We start from the raw sequence: 24581 nt of genomic DNA on the forward strand, positions 1-24581 counted from the left end.
TCTCGTTGTGTGTTGTTTTGCTTTGGTGATTTCTTCCTCCTTCCCTCTTTCTTCTTCATTTTAAATAGAATTATCCTCAAATCTGGTTCTGCGAATTGTTCAAGTACTTTTCTCTTTTCTGTATGTTATTTTATTTTATTTTATTTTATTTTTGATAATGATCTCTTATTTTTTGTCGAGCTGAAGAAAGAAGTCTTCTTTTTTGTTCTTTGTTTTTTTTTTTTTTTTTTTTTTTGAAAATTACAGATTTATGTCACATACCATTCCTTTGATAATCGAATATATTGGTAATTAAGAAGAAGGATATGTTACAGAATCCATTTCACTTTCCCTTTTCCTTCTCCTTCCCTTCAACAGGTATAAATACACAAATTTAGGTCATACTAAAAATATGAGTTCATTTAAAATACTTGAAGATAAAGCTGCAGGACATGATGGAACTTTGACCGACAACGATGGATTATTGATCTTTAAACCTTTAAATGAACAGGAACTACAATTCTACCAAAAGATTCAATCAAGATACCAAAATCGAAACGTAAATAATACTGAACATAATGGGTTGTATTGTGGTGAAGCTGATGATGAGAATGATGATGATGAAATACCGTTACAAACTTGGATGCCTACGTTTTTGGGTGTTTTAAATGAGGGGAAACAAATGGATACCCATGGCAATCATTCTTACTCTAGTACCAGTGGTAATATGACTATTATACCAGATGATTCAGATATTCATTTACAGACTATACAAATTGCAAATCCATTAAACAATGATAGTAGTGGTGCTGGTGAAAAAAGATATCTTGTGTTAGAAAATTTATTGGCTGGGTTCAATAAGCCAAATATAATGGATATTAAATTAGGCAAGATATTATATGATGAAAATGCTTCGCTGGATAAAAAACAGAGATTACAGAATATATCAAATACATCAACTTCTGGATCACTTGGTTTTAGGATATGTGGTATGCAACTACAAAAAAATTCTGCTTTTAATTTAGATCCAAAATATTTTGACACTAGAAAAACTACAAACGGTACCACCGACAATGAGTCCATCGAGTATATTCTGGTCAATAAAATATTTGGTCGGTCTAGAACAATAGATAACATTAAAGATGCTATTACACTCTATTTCAATAATCAAAATTTATCCAAGAGAAGAATAAATATTTTAATAGATATGTTTTTAACTAGGTTACAATTGTTCTATAATACCTTATTGAGTGAAGAAGTTAGAATGATTTCAAGTAGCTTATTATTTATTTATGAGGGTGATCATAACAGATGGGACCTTAAGAATGATGAAGATGATGTACTAAATAATGTATTTATTGAAGATGATTCTGATATGGAAGATGATGAAGGTGTTGATGATACAGCGGAGTTGATGAAAAATTCTCAGAAGTATCCTTTAAGTTCTATGACTTTGATTGATTTTGCTCATTCCAAGCTAACTCCAGGGGAGGGTTATGATGAAAATGTGATAGAAGGTGTTGAAAGTTTAATTAACATTTTCATTAAAATAAAGGAGGAAAGCACATGACTATTTAGATGAAATATACTAAGGAACAAGACAGTAAATAAATAAATAAATAAATAGATAGATAGATATAAGGTTGTACAAATTCATAATTCAACTTGATTTTACATTTTTTATATTTGTTTATATGATACATGTTGGATAATTGTGGTTACATATATTATATGTAGTATATAGAAAGATGGAAAAGATAAGAAAAGAAAATACTCTGTTCAATTTTCAGCAACTTTAATTATCTTACCAATCGCAATAGTGGTACCTTGGTCTCTTAAAGTAAATCTACCTAATTGTGGATAGTCTTGGTAGGTTTCTACACAGACAGGAGCTTCAGTTTCAAGAACAGCGATGATTTTCATACCTTTCTTAGCAAATGCTGGTGGTCTCTTAGACTTACGGTTAGTACCTTTTTCTAATTTGTGTAATAATTTAGTGATAGTGACTTCTTCAATAGCGGTATGAAGATGCATAACACATGAAAAACCGGCAGAAATAATGGATTTTAATTCAACAATAGCAATTTGAGCAACAAACTTGGTGGCACTCTTAATTGGGTTTTTTGGAGAAGTTAATACGAACCCAGCTGAAATATCTTCTTCTTCAACACCTTTAATTCTTAATTTTACTTGTTCACCACAAATAGCCATGTCAACTTCAGCTTCTGTTTCATTATAAATGTTCTGAATTTCAACTGGAATTTTGTTTGGCATCAATAATGTGGATTGACCCTTCTTAATATGACCAGATTCGATCTTACCTTCCACAACAGTACCTAAGTCCTTCATCTTACCAGCAATTGGCAACATGAATGGAGCATTAATATGACGATCCATATGGTTCATGTTATCTAAGAATTCCAATAATGATGGACCATTGTACCATGGACAATCTTTTGGATCAACACGATCTTTCAAACCAGCACCACTGTAACCAGAGACTGGCATAAAAACGACATCTTCTTTGTTGTAACCAATGACTTTTAAGAAATTAGAGATATTAGTAACACATTGGTTGTAACGTTCCTCAGACCAATTGACAGTTGGATCATCCATTTTGTTGATGACAACGACCATCTTATTAACACCTTGAGTTTTGGCTAATAAAGCATGTTCTCTTGTTTGACCACCTTTTTCAAAACCAGTTTCGTATTCACCCTTTCTAGCAGAGATAACTAAAATACCAACGTCAGCTTGAGATGCACCTCCAATCATTTCAGAAACATACATCTTATGGCCAGGAGCATCCAAAATGGTATAACGTCTTTTTTCAGTTTCAAAGTAGGCTTTACCAACTTCAATGGTCTTACCATCGTTTCTTTCTTCTTTGTTAGTATCCATAACCCAAGATAAATACCAACCTTGTCTACCAGCTTCCTTAGCTTCCCTTTCGTATTTTTCAATAGTTCTCTTGTCTACAGAACCAGTTAAGTACAATAAATTACCACCCATGGTAGATTTACCGGCGTCGACGTGACCCATGAAAATTAAAGAAACATGGTCTTTACCACCAAACATATCCTTAACGACTTCTTCATCGACCTCGTCTTCTTGCTCTTTAATTAAGGCATCGACACCACCACTAATAGGTTCAGTAGAAACAGGGGCAGTGGATGAAGTAGAAGTAGCAGCTTGAGTAGTTTGTGCAGAGGAATCAGTCTTCTTTTCATCTTCAGAGATCTTCAAATCAGCCACATTTGGTAAATCAGAAGTATTTTTACTAGAAGTTTCATTGTTAGCAGTAGTAGAGGTTTCTTCGGCCTTTGCAACTTTCTTTTCTTCTTCCTTCTTTTCTGTGGTAGTTTTGGTAGCATTAGCTAACTTAATACCTGAACTAGATACCAATTTCAAAGTTTTTTTTGGTTTGTTAGTATCTTGTTGAGTCTTTTGTTTTTGGAAATCTTCCAAAGTCATAGCTTTATTTTGTTGGTTAAAACTTTGATAACTTTGTTGTTGGCTGTAGCTTTGATAGTTTTGATAGCCTTGTTGATAATTATTATTATTATAGTTATTTTTGTTATAGTTGTTTCTGTTATAGCTTTGCTTATATCCACCTTGGTTGTAGTTTTGGTATCCACCTTGTTGATTGTAGTTTTGATATCCACCTTGTTGATTGTAGTTTTGATAGCCATTTTGGTTGTAGTTTTGGTATCCTTGTTGGGCATAGTTTTGATAACCTTGGTACCCTTGTTGCGAATTATAGTTTTGATACCCTTGGTAAGATTGATACCCTTGTTGAGGGTTATAATTTTGATACCCCTGGTAGGTTTGATACCCTTGTTGTTGATTATAATTTGGGTAACCTTGTTGTTGATTGTTGTTATTGTTTTGGTTAGACATGATGCTGAGGGTCAATCTACTTAGCTTTCGATCTTCTATGATAAGAAATAATGGGAAAACTTAAATAAAATCAGAGTTTAGGTATCGATCTTACGAACAACAGTACTCTAAGCTATGTGCCTTACTAATATATAGCTAATCTTGCTAAAAGTCCTTATGGTTTTGTTTCTTGTCTCATCGAAGTAAAAAAAAAAATAAAAAGGTAATAGAAAAATTTTCATCAAAAAGAAAGAATGAAAAGAAAAGAAAAAGAAAAAGAAAATAAAAAAAAAAAAAAGAAAACGCAACGGGTGCATGGGTTTTGTGTATTCCAATCACATAGTTTTATGGTAAGTAACACATAATTTACTTCTAGAATATTAAAAAGAGTGTTTGTACCTTAACTATAGAGAAATACATTAGTAGAAAAAACACTAAATATAATCAGGTATAAATAGATGATCTTAACACATAGATATAGATGTATATATATATATATATATAGTAAAAAAGGAAGCATTAAGTATGAGGTATACAAATTTAATTCTTTTCAACAGGATTGGGATTCTTTTCAAATTCTAATTCAGCATCAGGTATTTCCTCAATGGTGATTCTCTTTTTTGGGACAGGTTTATCTTGAGGTCCATCCATCTTAGGGACATTAATTTGTAATAAACCATTGGAATATTTAGCTTTGATCTCCTCATCCTTGATCCTTGGTAGAATTGGGAATTTGACTGTTCTCTCAAAGGCACCATATTTAATTTCGCTTAATTTCAAATATTTCTCATCAACACCCAATTTATCCGTAAGATTACCTCTAACGGTTAGTTCATGTGTTGTTGGGTGATAATCGACCTTGAAAGCCTTTGAATTAGAACCAGGTAAGGCCAAGACAACAATATATTCTGTCTTCAAATCATACACATTGACTTCTGGTGTAAATGGTAAATCCATTCTTATTTCAGGTTTAGAGACCTTTAATGGGTCTGAGCCTGTAGTAGTAGTAGTAGAAGGAATAGCAAAAGGGCCAGGAATAAAAGCATTGGAATTGTTTTTTTTCAAAGGTGGTTTGCTTGTAGCTGAATCACTAACATTTTCAGTTTTGTCCTGTTTAATGTTGTTTTCATCTGGAGTAGCGTTTGGATTTACTTCTTCTGAAGTTTTGTCTTTCATAGTTTCTTTACCAGATAAGGTCTTGGACTCCTTTTCTTCCTGTTGTTCTGGCCTCTGTTCGGCTTTACCTCTTGGAACACCAAAAAACGTATCAAATAAATCATTTAAATAATCCCTTGATTCAGGTCCTCTTAGATATACATTTGGTGGGTTCATCATTCTGAAACGATTGTTACCATCTCTAGTATGGTAATAAGATGGATATTCAGTCCCCTTTGACACATCGTTGTTATCTTCATCCATCTTTTCACCATCTTCATTATTGTCATGTAGTTCTTCTTCTTCTTCTTCATCTTCGTCTTCGTCATCTTCACTGAATTGAGGAATGTAGTAATAATAATCAGGGTAGTTACCACCATGAGGAGCAAATGGGTGTCCATATAAAAAAGCGCCACCAGGAAATCCGTCATCGTCACGGTTCACATTTAAAGGACCTCCAGCAGCAGCAGGATTAAAAAACCCATTTCTTCCCATTGGATAAGGGCCATGGAATGGACCCATACCAGGATGTCTTAAATTTTGAGGACCATAAGCGTGCCTTCTTTCATATGGGTCTCCATTATTTGGTCTAACTGGTGGATTTCTTGGAGGGGCACGGTCAGATAGAGCATTAAGGACGTCAAATAGAGATAATGATGGTTGATAGAAACTCATTGTTCGTAAAATTAAATCAAAGTAAAGTAAAAAATAACTTGTTGGTTTTTGTTACTACAAATTAATTGTTGTAGTCTGTGTGGATTTTTTTTCGTTCCTTCATTTAAATTAATAGTAGACAAAACCTAACTCAAGAGTATTCCCATATAATGAAAAAATGAACTATATCTTACAAAATTACCTCTATATATAGTTGACCAAGGGAGAGGATGTTTTTAAAAAAATAAAATAGAAACATATAATTTTTTTTAAGTGAGATCAACTTATGGCTATTGTATCAGGCCCAACTATTAGTGGTGCCTTATTGTCTCCTTAGTCCCCCCCCCCCCCCCTTATTTTATGTTATCCCCCTAATTAACAGTGGATATTTTCTCGAGAGGCTTCCAGAATTTTCTTTTCTTTTTTTTTCTTTGTTTTGTTAGTTTTGGTTCGTGTCAAAGAGAGGAGAAAAGCAAATGAAAAAAGAGAATCTCCGTTCTGCTCCGTTCCACGGCCGTCTCCGCGGACTTACAGTCAGAATATGGAGGTGGTCAAGTGTAAAGAGAGAAATTCAGTAAGTGACAATAAACTGTCGATTATGACTATACTATCATCTGATCTCTATATGTTTCACAAAAGGTGTCATGTCTAGTATTCAAATGAATTCAGGTATGTGTTAATTCATTTCTCTAACGATGTTTTTTTCTCCAGCTTAATTTTACGTAAAGTTACTCTACTAAATTATTTGGTTCGTGGTTTAGTTTTAGTGATTATGATGGCTGATGATGAAGAACAAAGGTAAATCTTAAATTATTTTTAAAAAATAAAAATTTAGACAATTCTTTATTTTTCTTAATGTTAGATTTTTGTCTTCTTATCAAAACCATGATTAACCTTTTGATAAAGATTTCATACTAAAAGATGATCTATATTAAACGAAAAAATAGAATATTAACTTAAGATAATAACTCAATGGACAGTATGTTATCAAGCAAGACTAAGAGTAGAAATTGGAAAACTTAGTTAGTGTTGTTAAATAATAGCATATATTTTCTAAGTGAGATTTTTTCAATGAGAATAAAAAATCCTTATTGAAAAATGTTTTTATGAAATTTAATGTTTACCCACTTGAAATTTATAAAGTGTAAATATACTGTAGTATTCGAATACATACTCTTTATTAACTAAAGTAGTATTTATCTAACAAGAAAGGTACTTTTCTATATAAATTGCAAATAATTGTATATTGAATATTTCATGGTTTTGTATACTCTTTGTAAAGCTTTTTTTTAGCATAATATTTTTTAGAAAGAAAATTTAAATAATGCAAGCAGATTGTAAGTAAAAAAAAAAAAGAAAAAATTAGTTTTCCATAAATATTTGGTTTATTTTTGAGTATTTTATGATATTTGGTGATTTATTTTGAACCTTAAATAGTATTAATATCTTTTTACAGTTTGTATCACATTTTCAACTTCTTTGCTTTTGATTAAAAAAAGTAAGGAAGAGTAATGATATGACGTGTTAGTACTGGATCTCTACCAAAGATAGTATCATTTTTGCATATTTAAAAAATAAAAACACTATCAATATAAAGAACATTTAAAATTAAATAAGACATAAGCTTACCATTTGTTTATTTGTAGAAAAAATTGTATAAGTTAATTTATCTATTTATATTTTCATTTTTTCTGATAAAGGGTCTTCAATTATTTATTCTTTCATGATTATGTAATAATGTCTATGTTCTTGCTAAGTGTAAATGTGTATTGCATATATATTTAGCTAAATTAATAGCCTATTTTTAAGAGAGTATTTTGCTTTATTTTAGCTTTTACTAATTTTACCAACTGATCTAGATTTAAAAGTTTTTTTACTGTATTCGCCTTGGGATAATGATAACTCTGAAATAAACGTCACAATAAAATTACATAAATTTATACACACCATAGATATAAACAACTTAAACTTTTTAATTGATAATATGCTGGTTTCTTCTATCTATGTGTTTCATATCTAGTCATGTATACTACATTACTCTTTGTATTGGCTATAGTCCATACATTGTCTGTAGTTAAAGGAACCAATCTATTTCTTTTTATATTACAGATGATTATTCATTTCATATTAGAAGAATATTTCGTACAGAATGATATTAATACTAAACAATAACAAAAAGAATGGTTCCTAGCGGGATCGAACCGCTGATCCCCGCGTTATTAGCACGGTGCCTTAACCAACTGGGCCAAGGAACCAGTTCATCTCCGGCTCTGTTGTGGAATAGAATAGTTATAACCATCAAGATTACATAAGATCCTGAATGAATCTAGAACCAATTAGTGTATTAATAAGCCATACATGTGCTACAACATTAGATGCTGCATAATAAAAAGATTGGATTACATAAGATCTTGGCAAATCTAGAATTTACCTATTGTTTTATTAAGTCCCACGTGTATTACTAATCACCATGATTAGAGAATTGGGATGCAGTTCTAATCCAGTAGTGCACCTAAATTAATATAATAAATTTTAGGGTTTGAATCAGTCAAGTCATTAATGTAGTAATCTGAATAATCGATCGAGCTCCAGAAAACATATAAAAGGACAACGTTTTCAGGAGATAAAAGATCATCTTCCATAATCGTTTCTTGTAAATAATTTATATATTATGTATAAACAAAATAGAACAAGCAAGTAACAAGTCAAGTAACTTCGAATAAGTACATTAGCTCGATATAAGCCGCTTAATATATAAGACCGTTTTAGTAATTATACTATCGACTATAGTTGATTACTGTCTCGATTATTTGAATTACTATTAATATTATTTGCGCTTCCCTGGAATACACAAAGAACTTCACCACACCATACTACAACAACTGGTAGCGTTTATTTCATCATGTCCTCGAATAATTTAAATATGAACGAATTTTTAGACGCTATTGATGCATCTACGGCTACAGAACATCATACCACCGCACCAACCACTACTCCTGCTCCAACTACTAACCTAACCGCTGACCCTACTTCTGCTCCTGCTCCAGTCCCATCCGATTCCAAATACTACAGTACTGCTCCAATGCGCTTCTCTGGTCGCTATGATTTATTTAAACTACCAGATTTCCTTGTTACTGTCGAAGCACAACTTTATGCTCGAAACCTCCAAACAGATGTGGATCGTATAGCTTTTTTTGGCCGAAACTTAACTGGACCCGCTGCTCAATGGTATGTCCAATGGATCCGTAATCATGACCAACATTCCTATGAACAATTCCTTGTGGATTTTAAAAATAAGTTTATTGGTATGATCGACCCTCATGCCATCCTCAATGCGTTCCAACGCTTGAAGGAAGCTACCGTTGGCATTGACGCTTATAATCAAAAGTTTTCACAACTATTAGCTTTGATGCCTCCAAACATTTGGACTCCCAAGGGAGAATTACTTTTTTATTATCGCGGTCTTACTCCTGATACTGCCCGTATGGTAGCTCTAGCTCGCCCTACCACTGTTGATGCTGCTATGGAAGCTGCCAGTGAAACAGTTTCCATCACCAACCGTTCATTTCCTACCTTCACCACCTATGATATGGATGGAGACATCCATATGACCGCTGCTCTTAACCCAGTCCCTATGGACTCTACTACTGATCATCATCCTCAAGTTGCTGCTGTTTATCGTTCACACGGAAGAGGGGGCAGAAAGGGAAATCACAAATCTTCCCAAGCAAACAAACAACCAATTAAGCGTCCCTCTCGTCAATATTGTATTGATCATGGTTTATGTTTCTATTGTTACAAGCCATTACACCGCTACAGTGACTGCCCTAACCGTAAGGCGAGCAGTCCCAAATGAAAAACAATTCCACAACAACACCGTCACACTAGCTCCCATCGTGTCCGCTCCCCATCCACTCGTAGGCAACAGTTGCCAAATTAAAATGTTTATTAAAGAAAAACCTGTCAATGTTTTAGTGGATACTGGTTCCCCCACATCATTTATTAGAGCCGATATTGCTGACAACCTCAAGTTAACACGTTCTACCGCTCCGCCATTCCGTTTTAGAGGTGTTGTATCATCCGAATCGTCATACACTAACGAATCCACCGAAATTTTACTTGAACTCGATGACATAAAAATTAAAACACCCGTATACATAACTGATGCTATTACTTTTGAAATCATAATAGGACACCCGATTATATCATCTCACCCGCTGCTCCACAAGATATTAAATAACAAGAAACCGGTCCCTGAATACATTGTATCCGTACTTACCGAGAATGATACCGAAGAATTAGATGTTGAAAATGCTGCTGCTGTGTTTGCTATAAAGATTTCTGAAACAGATACAGATGATCGATTTGATAAACTACCTCGCTGGTTAAAAGAGAAATATTCTGCTACGGTCCGCGATGATTTACCACCTAAGAAATTCGCTGAACCTCCAAAGGTTGAACACGAGATCGAAATTAAGCCGGGTGCACGCCTGCCTAGAAGACAGCCATATCAGACGACACCAAAAATAGAACAAGAGATAAACCTGATCGTTGCCGACCTTCTCGAAAAGAAATTCATTGTACCCTCCAAGTCACCCTGTAGTTCACCAGTGATTCTAGTTAAAAAGAAAGATGGTACATATCGTTTATGTGTGGACTACAGAGCTCTAAATACTGTGACAATCAAAGACCCGTTTCCATTACCTAGAATCGACAACCTATTGGCCAAGATTGGCTCTTCAACCATTTTTTCAACTTTGGACCTCCACTCAGGGTATCACCAAATACCTATGAAAATGGACGATCGTTTCAAAACCGCTTTTGTTACTCCTAATGGAAAGTATGAATATACCGTCATGCCGTTTGGTCTCGTTAATGCTCCAAGCACGTTTGCTCGTTATATGGCTGATTTATTTAGGGACTTACCATATGTCTGTGTTTACCTCGACGATATTTTAATTCACTCCCGTTCCGTTGATGAACATTGGAAACATATAGACATCGTATTGCAAAGGTTAACTCAAGAAGGATTAATTGTAAAAAAGAAAAAATGTAACTTTGCCGCTAAATCTGTTGAATTTTTGGGATACACTATCTCTGCTAATAAAATCCAACCGTTGATCTCGAAATGTGCAGCTATAGAACAATTTCCCACTCCCAGAACAATTAAAGAAGCTCAAAGATTTTTGGGTATGATAAACTATTATAGACGCTTTATACCCCGCTGCTCTCACATCCAACAACCGATTCAGGATTACATACATGGTAAAAGTAAGTGGTCGACGGATCAAGATGAGAGCTTTAACACATTAAAGTCACACCTAATCTCAAACCCAATATTAGTCTCCTTTAAACACGATGGTCATTACAGATTAACAACCGACGCTTCAAAGAATGGATTAGGTGCTGTACTCGAAGAAGTGAATGAGCAAGGAAAAATTCTCGGGGTCGTGGGTTATTTTTCAAAAACTTTACAAGGCGCTCAAAAAAATTACTCTGCTGGAGATCTTGAACTCCTAGCCATTGTCGAAGCCTTATCACATTTTAAATATATGCTTCATGGCATGCATTTTATATTGAGAACAGACCATATTAGTTTACTAACGGCACAAAAGAACAAAGAACCCTCTCGTAGAGTAATTAAATGGTTAAATGAATTAGCCGAATATGATTTTAAACTAGAATACTTAGCAGGTCCAAAGAATGTAGTAGCTGATGCTATTTCCAGAGCAGATTACAATATTGCTGCTATCGAAAATGCTGCCGTCACATTAGATCCGAAAAATTGGTACGAAGAATACCTAGCCGACCCATTATGTGCTGCCTGTTTTGTTTATATTACCAAACTTGATACAAAAGACTTACCCATTTGCAACTCATCATTGTTCAAGAAATATATGAAGAAATTGAACTTATCAAGAACCTTTCGCCATTGTTTTACAATTAATGACAATATTATTTACTTTAAAGAACGCTATGTTGTTCCCGACGCTAAACGAAATGAAGTCCTTCGAATATATCACGACCATGGCCTTTATGGTGGTCATTTCGGTTCAACCGTTACATACAATAAAATTGCAAGTCGTTATTATTGGCCAAAATTACACCACTCTGTTAATGAATATGTCTCTTCCTGTATACAATGCCAGTTGATTAAATCTCATCGCCCTAATAGACAGGGCTTATTGATGCCTTCTGAAGTTCCCGAAGGTCGATGGTTAAATATTAGCATAGATTTTGTATCTGGTTTACCTAAATCAGAACAAGGTAACGACATGATTATGGTTGTAGTCGACATGTTTTCAAAAAGAACTCACTTAATTGCTGGTAGTTACCCATTTGATACTACTTCCGTTATTAATGCTTTATTCCGTTATATTTTCGCTTACCATGGATTTCCATATTCCATTACTTCAGATAGAGACCCTCGTTTTACCTCTACAGAATACCAAGAAATGGCAAAAAGGTTGAATATAAAATTGAAAATGTCCACAGCAAATCACCCACAAACAGATGGTCAAACTGAACGTACAATACAGATCCTTAATAGGTTATTAAAGACTTATACTGGTAACAATCATAGACAATGGGATCGTTTACTTCCTCACATCGAATTCGTCTATAACTCTACTCCCAATCGCGTAACCAAGACAGCTCCTTTTGAAGTAGATATTGGATACATCCCTAATGAACCAATCATAGTTACAGGAGATGCTGTTTCTTCCCGTCATGATTCAACACAAGAACTAGCCACAAAGTTGAAAGCACTTACTTTACGCACAAAAGATTTCTTAACTGAGAATCAGATCAACATGGAAGTTACACATAACAAAGGGAGGAAGGAAGTTACCTTTGAAATTGGTGATTTTGTACTGCTACATCGTGATGCTTATTTTAAGAGAGGTCAATATCTAAAGCTACAACCCATATACGTTGGCCCATTTAAGGTAGTTAAGAAAATAAATGACAATGCTTACGAATTAGATTTACCTTCGACGAAAAAGACTCACAGAGTTATTAATGTTGAGAAATTAAAACCGTTAAAACGTAGAAAAGACCGCTATCCAAAAGATCCGCCTAATACTGCTGCCGAAAGGAAATTAAGAGTACATGAAATTATTAATGTAGTCGGTTACGATAAAGATAACAAAGTGTTTTATTGTCATATGGAAGATGTTGATCCGACTATTACAGTAGAATATCCAGTAGAAGAATTTAACTTACTCCCAACAAATATTGGTCAATCTTTAATTGACAATTTCGTACAATTATGGAAACAAGGTTCCCAAGAGAGAGAGGAAGATGTTGTGGAATAGAATAGTTATAACCATCAAGATTACATAAGATCCTGAATGAATCTAGAACCAATTAGTGTATTAATAAGCCATACATGTGCTACAACATTAGATGCTGCATAATAAAAAGATTGGATTACATAAGATCTTGGCAAATCTAGAATTTACCTATTGTTTTATTAAGTCCCACGTGTATTACTAATCACCATGATTAGAGAATTGGGATGCAGTTCTAATCCAGTAGTGCACCTAAATTAATATAATAAATTTTAGGGTTTGAATCAGTCAAGTCATTAATGTAGTAATCTGAATAATCGATCGAGCTCCAGAAAACATATAAAAGGACAACGTTTTCAGGAGATAAAAGATCATCTTCCATAATCGTTTCTTGTAAATAATTTATATATTATGTATAAACAAAATAGAACAAGCAAGTAACAAGTCAAGTAACTTCGAATAAGTACATTAGCTCGATATAAGCCGCTTAATATATAAGACCGTTTTAGTAATTATACTATCGACTATAGTTGATTACTGTCTCGATTATTTGAATTACTATTAATATTATTTGCGCTTCCCTGGAATACACAAAGAACTTCACCACACCATACTACAACAGGCTCTGTTGTAGATCAATCTTGATATTATGATTATAAAAATATTGTTAGGGTTTTGTGATGATTGTCAAGAAAAGTTCTAGTTTGGATTTATAGGACTTAGGGTTTGTTGGTAAATCCCACATGATTGTTGAATACTATGTAACAAAATGAAACATTCATGAAACATTAAATAGCTAATTAAGGAGAAATGTATCTACGGTGACAGTCGTTACAGAACCTCAAATAAGAAACTATCAACCCATAGTTCATATATAAAGGACCAGTATCTTGGTATCTAAATTTATATGTTTGGTTGATTTATAAATATGTAGCACATTGTATAATACAAAAAAGAACAAGCAATAATCGTTTAATTCTCCTAGATATATATAACGTTCTTATATATTTGTTATTGCCCTTACTATTCGTTCAATAGTACTGTTAAAAAAAAAAAATTGGTCCTAAGTCCAAACTATAACATATTCTTATTGTAGTATGGCATGGTGAAATTCTTTGTGTATTCCAGGGAAGCGCAAATAATATTAATAGTCATTCAAGTAATCGAGACAGTAATCAATTATAGACGATAATATAATTACTAAAACGGTCTTATATATTGAGCGGCTTTTAATGAGCTAATATATTTATTCGAAGTTACTTGACTTGTTACTTGCTTGTTGTTCTATTTATGTTTATATATAATATATAAATTATTTACAAGAAACGGTTATGGAAGATGATCTTTTATCTCCAGAAAACGTTGTCCCTTTATATGTTTTCTGGAGCTCGATCGATTATTCAGATTAGTACATTAATGACTTAACTGATTCACCCTAAAATTTATTACATTAATTTAGGTGCACTAGTGGATTAGAACTGCACCCCAATTCTCTAATCATGGTGATTAGTAATACACGTGGGACTTATTAAAACAATAGGTAAATTCTAGATTTGTTAAATCTTATGTAATCCAATCTCTTTATTATGCAGCATCTAATTTCGTAGCACGTATATGGCTTATTAAAATAATAAATAGTTCTAGATTCATTCAGAATCTTATATAATTTTGATGGTAATAATTATTCTATTCCACAACAGCTGTGTTGTAATATAATGTAGTCAAAGTTTTGTGTTATTCGGGGAAGCGCTAGAAATATCGAACGGATAATCTATTAATAATCAAGACAATAATTGATACAATCGGTAATGCAATTATTAATACGGTCTTATATATTAACTACTATATCAAGCTTATATAATTATGCTATTTGCTTATTGTATTCTGCGTTCGATGTTCGTTGGTTGTTGCGTTGTTCTTCTATATATAATATATATAAATTATGTATAAGAAGGGAGTGACGGAAGATAGTTTTCATTTTCAGAAAACGTTGTCTTTTTGTATGTTTTCTGGAACTTGATCAACTATTCAACTTGATATATTAATGAATTAGTAATCCATATCTTATTATTAGTTACAATAATATGATCGAAGATCATAGAACATTAAGGACAATAGGTTATGGTGGCGTAGTAGAAACTATAATGAACATGGTGTACATAACATAATATGTTATGGTGGCACAGTAACAGAGATGTGTAAACATGCTGTACAAAACAGGTGGCAAATGGACACGTTATACTTAAAACACAATAGATAACTTAGATTCAGATAGAATCTTACGTAATCTCGGTGGCGTTGCCTCTTTATGTTACAATAGCTGTTGTTAGTTATAAAGTATATTATTAACATCAAGATTATAAAAGATTCTAGACAAATTAAGAATTATTTATTATGGTTATATACCACATATTTACATACTCCTGCTACTATGTTACTATAATACATTGTTTAAGCTGCTCCAGGAGGTTCTATTGAATTATTACAATTAATGATTAGGGTGTGAATTATTAATTCACTAATACATCAACTGTAATAGTTTATCGAGTTTCAGAAATGAAAAAAAGAATAACAATTTTAGTAGATAATCCAGCTTCTGTTTTTTTTCTTTCATATATAATTTATAATATATGTAGGTGTAAAGCACGAACAAGAACATTAAATAAAATAGTTGTTTTTGTATAGCATTGCTATTAAAGACATCATAGTAATTGATTATCTGTTGTAAAAATTACTGTCCTTGAATTTTTATTATACTTTCTGCACTTCCCATTTATAAACAGTTTTATATTATTGTGAATTTTTTTATCAGAACACTTGTAAAATGAGAATTTAGTATTGATAATAAAGTAAACTTGTTAGAATTAGTATTATAAATATATATATTTAAAGATAATTTTTATAATATAAATATTATATGCAGCCTCTAGGTGTAAACCCAAGACATTTAAAGATATATAGTGTAATTTATTCTATTTTTGAGTTATTCAATACGATAATTTTTGCTTAGTAAATACAACTCTAAGTATAATTCAGAAAAATATTGGTTTAGTAATACATTAGGTCTTATGATTATTTTTTAAAAAAATTGGTAAGTAGTTGTTTATTTTACCAGTTTACTTATCATATTTGGAAATAACATTTTACATTTAGTTTAAGTATGTTTACTTTTCGCTAAACAAAATAAAATTTTACCAAATAAAATTTTGTAGCAAATGTAAAAACAGTAATGTCATTATAGATATTTTCTTTAGTATATAGATTTCAAAATACAATTTCTGAATATGATTTTTATATTTATATACGGTTCTATGTATTGTACTTACTTTTTGTGATAAAACAACTTTTCTTGTTTATTTTTATTGAAATAAAATGTTCTATAATGAAATAGATAGAACAATAAGATTTTAGCAGACACTAAACGATAAATTGTTGAGTAATAATTGTTGAGAGGTCACCAAATGTTGTTGAGTTTGTTTATTAAATATCTTACTGTTCGTAGAGGAAAATGGTTGAATGTTAACATATATAAAGCCAAGGATTTCATCATACATTATTTTTATCTTATTTACAATCTTTGTATATAATTATTTCTATGTTGTATATAGAGAAAGAAAATGAAGAACTTTATTATAATTTTGTATACTAAATCTGTTTAATATAATATTGAGAATGTTTACTATATATCCAATGAATAAAGGCGCTCATTCTCAACAATTTTCCAAAGAGAGTACAAGAAAAAAGATAACAACAAAAATTTTAAATTAATTGTAAATGTTGACGCAAAGCTTTGGAATCAAAAATTCTATTAGTGTTCATTCTAAATTAATATAAAAAGATAATATAACTTATAGCAGGATATTAGTGGTACTATAAATTGTTGTCATATTACTCATCTTTTTTTGTTCTACATACTTGATACACATATATAACGATTGTACACCATACTACATATTATTTTAACTCTTCTTTTATAAGTTACTATAAAAAATTTCAATCATTTGCTACAAAGAATTTAGATTATCACATAGATCTCTAATCTTATTTCAATATAAATTAAAGGGAAAAAATATAAAGGCTTGATAAAGCTTAAATCCATTGTTTAACATACTTAGTTACTTTATTGGAAACCTACAAAAATAAATTTAATATATAATATTACTATTTCTATCACTTACAGTAAAATTGACTTATCCACACACATATATATTTCTGAATTTAAAAAAAGCTACAAAACAACAATGTGTTCCTGTTAAAATTCGCTTATTAGAAAGCGTAAAAAACTGAATGGTTTACCTTTTCAGGTAGTTTAGAGAAATTTATTAGACAACAGACTAGTAGTAAGTCTTTTGACACCTCTAATACTGTAAGGAACAGTAATTAATTCACTTGATATATTAATTTTTTAAAGGAAGAAGAGATTTCGAACATTTTTGATTTGAAAATTTTACAGAAAAATGAAAAAAGCTGTATATTCTGAAAACAGTATTTGTGATACATTTATCCTTTAGTATACTCCACTAGAACATAATGAATGAATAATTAATGCACACAAAAAAGTGCTAAAAAAGAAGTTTAATAAGTGAAGCTTCAAAATAGCACTGCTCTGTTAAACAAAGATATACTCATATCCTTGAATAAATAATTGGAGATAATTTCAAAAAACCTGAATTACATCGACCATACAGGTCAAATAATAATATCAATTGGAAAAACATTAATTGATTTTGTTTCTTTTTTGTCATTTATGAGAAAAATCTTATGACAAATTATCTATTTTCCTTTTTTGTCACAGAAGGTATTACATATTAAAAAAATTACATCGATTCTTTTTTTTGGTGTGTTTTTTTTTTTTTTCATTTGGAAAAACGATATTGTGAAATTTCGTGAAAGCAAAAAAAAAATAAATAAAAAGTAGTTAGGGATCTTTTCCCACGTATTTATTCATTTAGCAAGTAATAATGGTTAAGTATTTTTTTCTTATTAGCTATATTATTATATATCAGTTAGCTACATGTCTAATAGAAATAAACATCAATTCTATTTTAGTTATGCCTATCTGGTCTATCTAAAAAGTTACACCAGTAAACCTTACACATAACTAGTGATTTGTCTATTTGCAACCGCTTGATTCAATTTTTCAAAAATTATTGCATAAAAATGCTAAAACAAAATACCTCTTTATTAGCCAATAGAAATATTAGAAGCATGTCTACTTTCACTGTTGGGTGTAGATATGGTTCTCCATTTCATTCACTAGCGTCACGCTTATATATTCCTATAGCAAATAAAAATAATAGTATAATCAGACAAAAAAACATAGTACCAAGTACAAATTTCGTAATGATTAAAAGGCTCTATTCAGAAAAAAGCACCACGTCGACTAATGGTATGAATGTACCTAAAGAAATTATCGATTTACCACTAAACACATATCACAACGAAGCTGACAAGATTCTCGATTCGATTTTTGAACAATTGGAGATACTAAGTGAGGATTATCCTGAATTAATCCCTGAAGTAGAACTAGAGCATGGTGTTATGACATTGAAATTGGCAAAATTGGGTCCATATGTGATTAATAAACAACCACCGAACAAACAGATTTGGCTTGCCTCCCCAGTTTCAGGACCAAATAGATTTGATTTTTATCAAAATGAATGGATTTCTTTAAGAAATAATATTAAACTTATAGATCTGTTAAACAAGGAAGTAAAAATGGCGATGCCAGGACATGATATAACTATTTCAAAAGCAATTGAATATTAACTACCAAGATTTCATTTTAGAGTTTTTTTTGTTTTCCCAGTTTTATTTGTAAATATGTATTGAACAGAGTTGTAAATAAAACATTAGCTAACGAAACCCAAACAGAATAATCATAAAATTGTTTTTTGTCTTTCGTTTTTTTTTGTTATTGTTTATCATTTAAAGAATTATATCATGTTTATGTTGTCTCATTTATTTGTAAAATATTTTAAAAGTTCTTCGTATATACCCCACGCAATCCCTGCACTTATTGCTTTTCTCGTTAGTCTCATACTCAACCCGCTAAATATTTTGATTACAGATTCTTTTGTCAGAATATATTTTAATGTTTGAAACGAATTATGAAATTTTTGAGGTTCTAATTGTATTCTAGTTTTGATTGTATCAAATGGCGCTGTTATGCTAGTTGCTATACTTGCAGCAATAATTGCACTTGTTGAGTTTACAGTTGTTGATGTCATTAGGGAGTAATTTCCATCTGAATTAAAGCTAATAAATCTTTTTGGAATGATTTTAGGTAAGAGGGACTTGGTTTGTTCATAGAGTAAAACATACAGACCTGCATATGGTGCATCCCTAAGACAGGTTGCTCCAAATCCTGTGAAAAAGCCTTTAATGCCTTCATTTTTCCAGATATCCCTTGATGCTTGTAATATGCTTGTATACTCATACATAGTAGACTCATATCTAACTTTCAATACCGTTATGGGCATGGTAGTGTAGCCGACTAATGCCCTTGCAACAGCACCTGTGATTAAATTTTCATATATATTCAACTTAGGTAAAGAACTACTCTTATTGCTCGTTATTATCCTCTCTTTTTTGATATATTTATAATCATTTATTTTTGTCCTCATTAGATTAAGACAGGACAGATACAATGCAGAACCAATGGATGTCCTTAATGCAGAGGGCAAAGTTCCTCTCCAAAGTTCTAAGGGACTGTTCAATTGTTTAATAGATAAAGATAATGTCATGTAATGTTGCTGTTGCATTCTAGTCTTCAATAAATCCAAAGGTTGTAGAACCACAGCTGATGTTAAACCACCAGCAAATCCACTAATTAAATGAGAAGTGGATTTACTATGAGATTTTCCAATCTCAGACTTAGGAATCTGATCTTTCAATGTTTCCCCCATTTCTCATATAATATCCAATAAAATCGATGGTATTATTATTATTATTATTATTATTATTATTATTATTATTATTATTATTATTATTATTATTATTGATGGGTATATGTTAGAATATGAATATTTACAGGCAGTGCTTTTTTCCTAAAAAAAAAAAATAAAGGAGGGAAAAAGAAACAGAGAAATAAAAATAGAAGTATAGAAAGGAATGAGGAGTTATATAAAATAAAACTGGGAATTTAACTTAGTGATACTGTAATGTAACGTGTATTTACAGAATAACTTGATTAAAAAATGATTTTCTTTAGTCTTCTTTTTGTTAAAGTCTAATCAAATAAGTTTTATTAATCAATAGTTGATAGGCAAACCACATTAACGGTAAAAAAAAAATGCTCTGTATTGAACACGTATATCAATGATTACAGTTTTATTCCTTTCTAAAAGAGATCTTTCTCTCTCTCGTGTAGAAAGCCCGTTGGTAGAACCATTTTTTTTCTTATTGACGTTTAGTCCACTTGTTTGCTATCTTTTGAATAATAAATAAATCGAGCTTTTAAGCTTTTATTAGTTCGCACACAAAGAACAAAAAAGGTAAACAAAAAAAAAAACAATAGTGTGATTACTGTATCAACGACACTTTTTTTTGTTTCTTGAAGAAAAGCTCAAGATGGCTACCCCTATAAAATAAAATAAACAGAAAAAAGAAAAGGAAAATCGAGAGATGTTAAAACTTTTCAATAATAGAAAGGGGGGGGGGAGTTATTCTACCAAGAATAAGAATAATGAAGTATGTGAGGGAAAAGTCCTGGATCACCTGGGCATATCACCAAGATGTCTTTATTACAAACTATGCAGAGGAGCAAAAAACAAGAGAGAAAGACAAAGAAAGACTGAAGGTTATAAGTTCTCAGGATTTCATTAGCACAGGATAATTTTCTTATGAAACAACATACGTATTTTTTCTGGTACATCACTTTGTATGCTACACTTGTTTTTTTTTCAATTTCTTAAATATACCCTAAAGTCTGTGTCTAACTGTATGCCTGAGAGAGTAGCTACATCCTAACTAGAAAAAGCCAACCCTGGTCTAAAAAATAGGAAAAAAGGAAAAAATCCTTGCATTTTACCATTCAATTTTTGGAAAACAAAAATGCTGGCAATAATATTACCTAAAGAGGAAAAAATCAAAACCTTCAAACCAGCAAATAGATATTTGAGGAATTCCCATCTTTTTTTTTTATGCAAAGTATTATATCATATTGGTAGTAACTGTTTGAAGGATGTACTTAAGGACATATTCTTTTTGTTTACATTCAAATCGTACGATTTAGAATTATCTTATGTATCTAATGGTGTCTTTTTAGGTTTTCATCTGAAAAAATTTCATATATACACATATATATATTAGCAGTTTAGTATAAGATCAGATCAAATAAAACTATTCGAAAAATATTCCCTTTTTAAATCATAGAACGACTTGAATTTGATTTTTAACATTCTTAAAGTTGTTAACAAAATTAAATTGAGTAGAGAATTTTCCTTTTTTATTTTTTTTGATTCTTTAGAGCTAACAAAATAAATTAAATGATCTTTTTTTCATGAGTACAGCAGTTTTACCATTTAAAGTCAAAGCAAAATATGGCTGGTCTGGCCAAACTAAAGATGACCTAGGATTTTTGGAAGGTGATATTATGGAGGTTACTAGAATCACTGGGGATTGGTACTATGGCAAATTACTTCGAAACAGAAAATGTGCTGGTTATTTCCCTAACAATTTTGTTGTTATCCTAGAAGAAAAAACATTACTAACTGAAGATCAATCTAAAGAAAAAAAGTTAAACTCCATTAAGGTATCTGAAAAACAGAAATGGGCAACAGAAAAATCTTCATCTTCTTCCTTATCTTCTTCTTTTTCTACTTCTTCGTCTTTACCTCCAATTCCATCGAGAGACGCTAATCTGAAAAGTTCCAAAAAGACAAGAATGCCTAAATCATATAATTATTCAAAACTTAATATGTCATCCAATTTATCACAAGACGGTTATTATAATAACCGATCCATACATGAAGTTCACAAAAAAAACGTGAATTCGAATAGATTCTATGAACTTGATCATAGTTCTAGTCCAGAATTATATTCAATGTCAAAAGAAGGCTCTAATATACCTAATAGTTATTCGGATCTGAATCAGCTCAAATCACAGAAGAAGCACCATTATTCATTTTGGGAACAGGGCAAGAATAATTCATTACCTCCCTTACCTCCCCTACCTAATGGGATCAAAATATCCTCTTCCTCACCATCACTAACCACACCAATTTCACCATCAAATGATAACTCCAGTAGACTTAACAGAACAAATTTTTATAAACACACAAAAAAGCAGTTGGTAGGTTCACATCAACTTTATAGACTCAATAAAAGAACATCACATGATTCTGTAATGAGAACAGACTCGGTAAATTCAAAACTGTACTCTAGTAATAGTTCTAATGGAGATATGTCTACAGCTATATTTTCTAATTCCAAGTATCTGGATTCATCGTTAACTGATTCTGAAAATAGCTTTGCATTAATGAGTGATTTCAGTGCTACCAGTGCAGGTAGTTTTGCTAGACATAAACATGCACAATCCTTTACCGATTCTTTGGAAAGATCTCAATCGAGTCGATATTTCCCAAACGGATCTATATTTGACTCTCAGTCTGTGTCTGAAAATGGAAACAATGATTTAAAAAACTCCAACAATGGTAAAATGGGTGATTTATTAAGAAAATTGATTCCTAATTCCTCTTCTAGTAATAGGTCATCACCCTTAATATCGACTTCAATCAACAAATTGCCTAAATTACCTTCAATTCAAAATTTAAATATATCTGATAAAAATGAGGCTAAGGACTGGGTAACGGTAAAATCACAAGTTAATAGGTCAAGAACTTTGACAAAATACGAAAAGCATCCACGTTACATGAGAGCTTTGGAAGAACATAGAGAGTTAGTTTTGCATCCACAAGATTCAATATACAATGGTTTAAATACAAATGAAGTCAAATCCGGGGGTAAACCTGGTATGGTAAATGTAATGTTAACAGAATTGAACTGTGAGTATATAGATGAAATGACAAGAAAAAGATGTAATAAATTAGGTAATTTTAGTCTAAGTTCATGGGCAAGAATGAACTTTTCAGCAAGGTACAAAACATCCTTAGATGTCCTGAGAGGTATATACATTTTTTGTGCTGAAAAGTTTGAGTTGATTGATGATAATTCAACTACAGACTTCACTTGTGAACCACGCAATTTGGATCAAGTTCTCTACAGTCAATATTGTACTCCATATCAGTTAACATGGTTATTTAAAAAATTAGCAAATGCACTGGGTATCACATGTGAAGTTGTTATTGGGTTCCTAAAAACGCCAAATAGTAATAATTATGAATTCAAGTTCAATCATTGCTGGCTTAGAGTTCTTGTCCACAGAGAATGGAGGTTTGTCGATATTATTCTAGGTAATACTACCAACCCTATCCATGAATTTGTTAATAATAAGCCTGCTAAAAAGGCTGATGATAGTTATTTTCTTGTTGAACCTTTAAATTTCATTTACACTCATATACCACCAAGAGAGTTCGAGCAACATATTGTTCCAAGCATAGATCAGCTTTCAACTATTTGCTTGCCATTAGTGTTTCCCACATTTTTTCAGAATAATATTAAACTTTATAACTACAGTACCGCCTTATCATACCTAGAAGATACAGAAATATTTGAATGTTCAATTGAGATTCCGAATGATATTGAAGTATTTACATCGGTTGTTGTTTCTGATGTCGATGAAAACAAACAATATGAATTTGGTCAAATGGAATTATCTCTATCTCAAATAAAAATGCATAAATCAAATTCAGGGCGCAGAATTGCTATTTTGAAGGCAGTTTTACCACCAAATGCAAAGAATGGTACATTGTACATTCACTCAGGTGTTAGAGGAAAGCAAAAAACTAGAGCTAATATTCATCCATTAACAATGATGATTCCGTTGGAGCATAGAGGAATTGATATGAAGTATGAATTCGTTGTTAGGTTGCCATCAGAAAATGTACAAAATTTGGAAATGTATATCAAAGAACCACAGAATAGATATTTGTTTCCTAATAATGATTATACTTTTGAAATTATTCAAACACCATTTGATGGAGTAATATATGATTCAGTATCTCAAAATAAAGAGCAACTGATGGCAATCAAATCACCATCAGGTGAAATTTATAAACTGCACAAGAGAGATCCACAATCCTTGTTTGGTACATGGGAAACAAAGATAAAAATTAAGGAACAAGGAATTTGGACTGCCATAGTAGTTTCTGATTCGGGTTTGGGATGGTGTCCATTTGCTGAATGGCTTTGTGTCTAAGCGATCAATACATACTATTTTCAACTTCAAGATAAGTTTGCCATTAAGAAAGAAAAATTTAAATGACATTGATTGCATTAACTAAATAAATAAGGAAATGGAAAAGAAAGGGAACATTAGGAATACATATAGAATAAATTTTTAAGAGTATTAATTGATAGAATATATAATTTGCATATATAAATAAAACCTCTCTGGATAATAAAATAATTAATAGACAAAGTGCAGTTAATGAACTTTATACATAAAAGAAATGATTTGATACCCTGTATTTAATCTGTATATTTTTTTTATCCCCTTAG

At 31.5% G+C, this 24581-nt stretch overlaps 8 protein-coding genes and 1 non-coding gene across 9 annotated transcripts; 5 read left to right on the top strand and 4 right to left on the bottom strand.

Annotated features, from left to right (window-relative positions):
• Positions 1–391: 391 nt before the first annotated feature.
• Positions 392–1549, top strand: ARG82 (inositol polyphosphate multikinase; the record flags this gene model as incomplete). Its single annotated transcript, XM_064857390.1, has 1 exon — positions 392–1549. The coding sequence occupies one exon, from the start codon at positions 392–394 to the stop codon at positions 1547–1549; it is 1158 nt and encodes a 385-aa protein (XP_064715696.1).
• Positions 1550–1758: 209 nt separating this feature from the next.
• Positions 1759–3879, bottom strand: SUP35 (translation termination factor GTPase eRF3; the record flags this gene model as incomplete). Its single annotated transcript, XM_064857391.1, has 1 exon — positions 1759–3879. One exon carries the CDS (start codon positions 3877–3879, stop codon positions 1759–1761), a length of 2121 nt encoding a protein of 706 aa, XP_064715697.1.
• A 519-nt stretch (positions 3880–4398) lies between these two features.
• HSP42 (heat shock protein HSP42) lies at positions 4399–5688 on the bottom strand (the record flags this gene model as incomplete). The annotated part of the gene is made up of 1 exon (XM_064857392.1): positions 4399–5688. The coding sequence occupies one exon, from the start codon at positions 5686–5688 to the stop codon at positions 4399–4401; it is 1290 nt and encodes a 429-aa protein (XP_064715698.1).
• Positions 5689–7847: 2159 nt separating this feature from the next.
• On the bottom strand, positions 7848–7923 carry PWA37_000726. Its single transcript has one exon. It is a non-coding gene; the product is annotated as a tRNA-Ile (tRNA).
• A 667-nt stretch (positions 7924–8590) lies between these two features.
• Positions 8591–9523, top strand: PWA37_000727 (uncharacterized protein; the record flags this gene model as incomplete). Its single annotated transcript, XM_064857393.1, has 1 exon — positions 8591–9523. One exon carries the CDS (start codon positions 8591–8593, stop codon positions 9521–9523), a length of 933 nt encoding a protein of 310 aa, XP_064715699.1.
• Positions 9524–9608: 85 nt separating this feature from the next.
• PWA37_000728 (uncharacterized protein) lies at positions 9609–12983 on the top strand (the record flags this gene model as incomplete). The annotated part of the gene is made up of 1 exon (XM_064857394.1): positions 9609–12983. The coding sequence occupies one exon, from the start codon at positions 9609–9611 to the stop codon at positions 12981–12983; it is 3375 nt and encodes a 1124-aa protein (XP_064715700.1).
• Positions 12984–18119: 5136 nt separating this feature from the next.
• YFH1 (ferroxidase) lies at positions 18120–18728 on the top strand (the record flags this gene model as incomplete). The annotated part of the gene is made up of 1 exon (XM_064857395.1): positions 18120–18728. One exon carries the CDS (start codon positions 18120–18122, stop codon positions 18726–18728), a length of 609 nt encoding a protein of 202 aa, XP_064715701.1.
• A 188-nt stretch (positions 18729–18916) lies between these two features.
• On the bottom strand, positions 18917–19867 carry HEM25 (Hem25p; the record flags this gene model as incomplete). Its single annotated transcript, XM_064857396.1, has 1 exon — positions 18917–19867. The coding sequence occupies one exon, from the start codon at positions 19865–19867 to the stop codon at positions 18917–18919; it is 951 nt and encodes a 316-aa protein (XP_064715702.1).
• Positions 19868–21462: 1595 nt separating this feature from the next.
• On the top strand, positions 21463–24279 carry CYK3 (Cyk3p; the record flags this gene model as incomplete). The annotated part of the gene is made up of 1 exon (XM_064857397.1): positions 21463–24279. The coding sequence occupies one exon, from the start codon at positions 21463–21465 to the stop codon at positions 24277–24279; it is 2817 nt and encodes a 938-aa protein (XP_064715703.1).
• Between the last annotated feature and the right edge of the window lie 302 nt (positions 24280–24581).

The sequence above is a fragment of the Arxiozyma heterogenica genome, assembly GCF_036370985.1.
Source record: "Arxiozyma heterogenica strain weizmannii chromosome Unknown scaffold_13, whole genome shotgun sequence".
Taxonomy (NCBI): Eukaryota; Fungi; Ascomycota; class Saccharomycetes; order Saccharomycetales; family Saccharomycetaceae; genus Arxiozyma; species Arxiozyma heterogenica.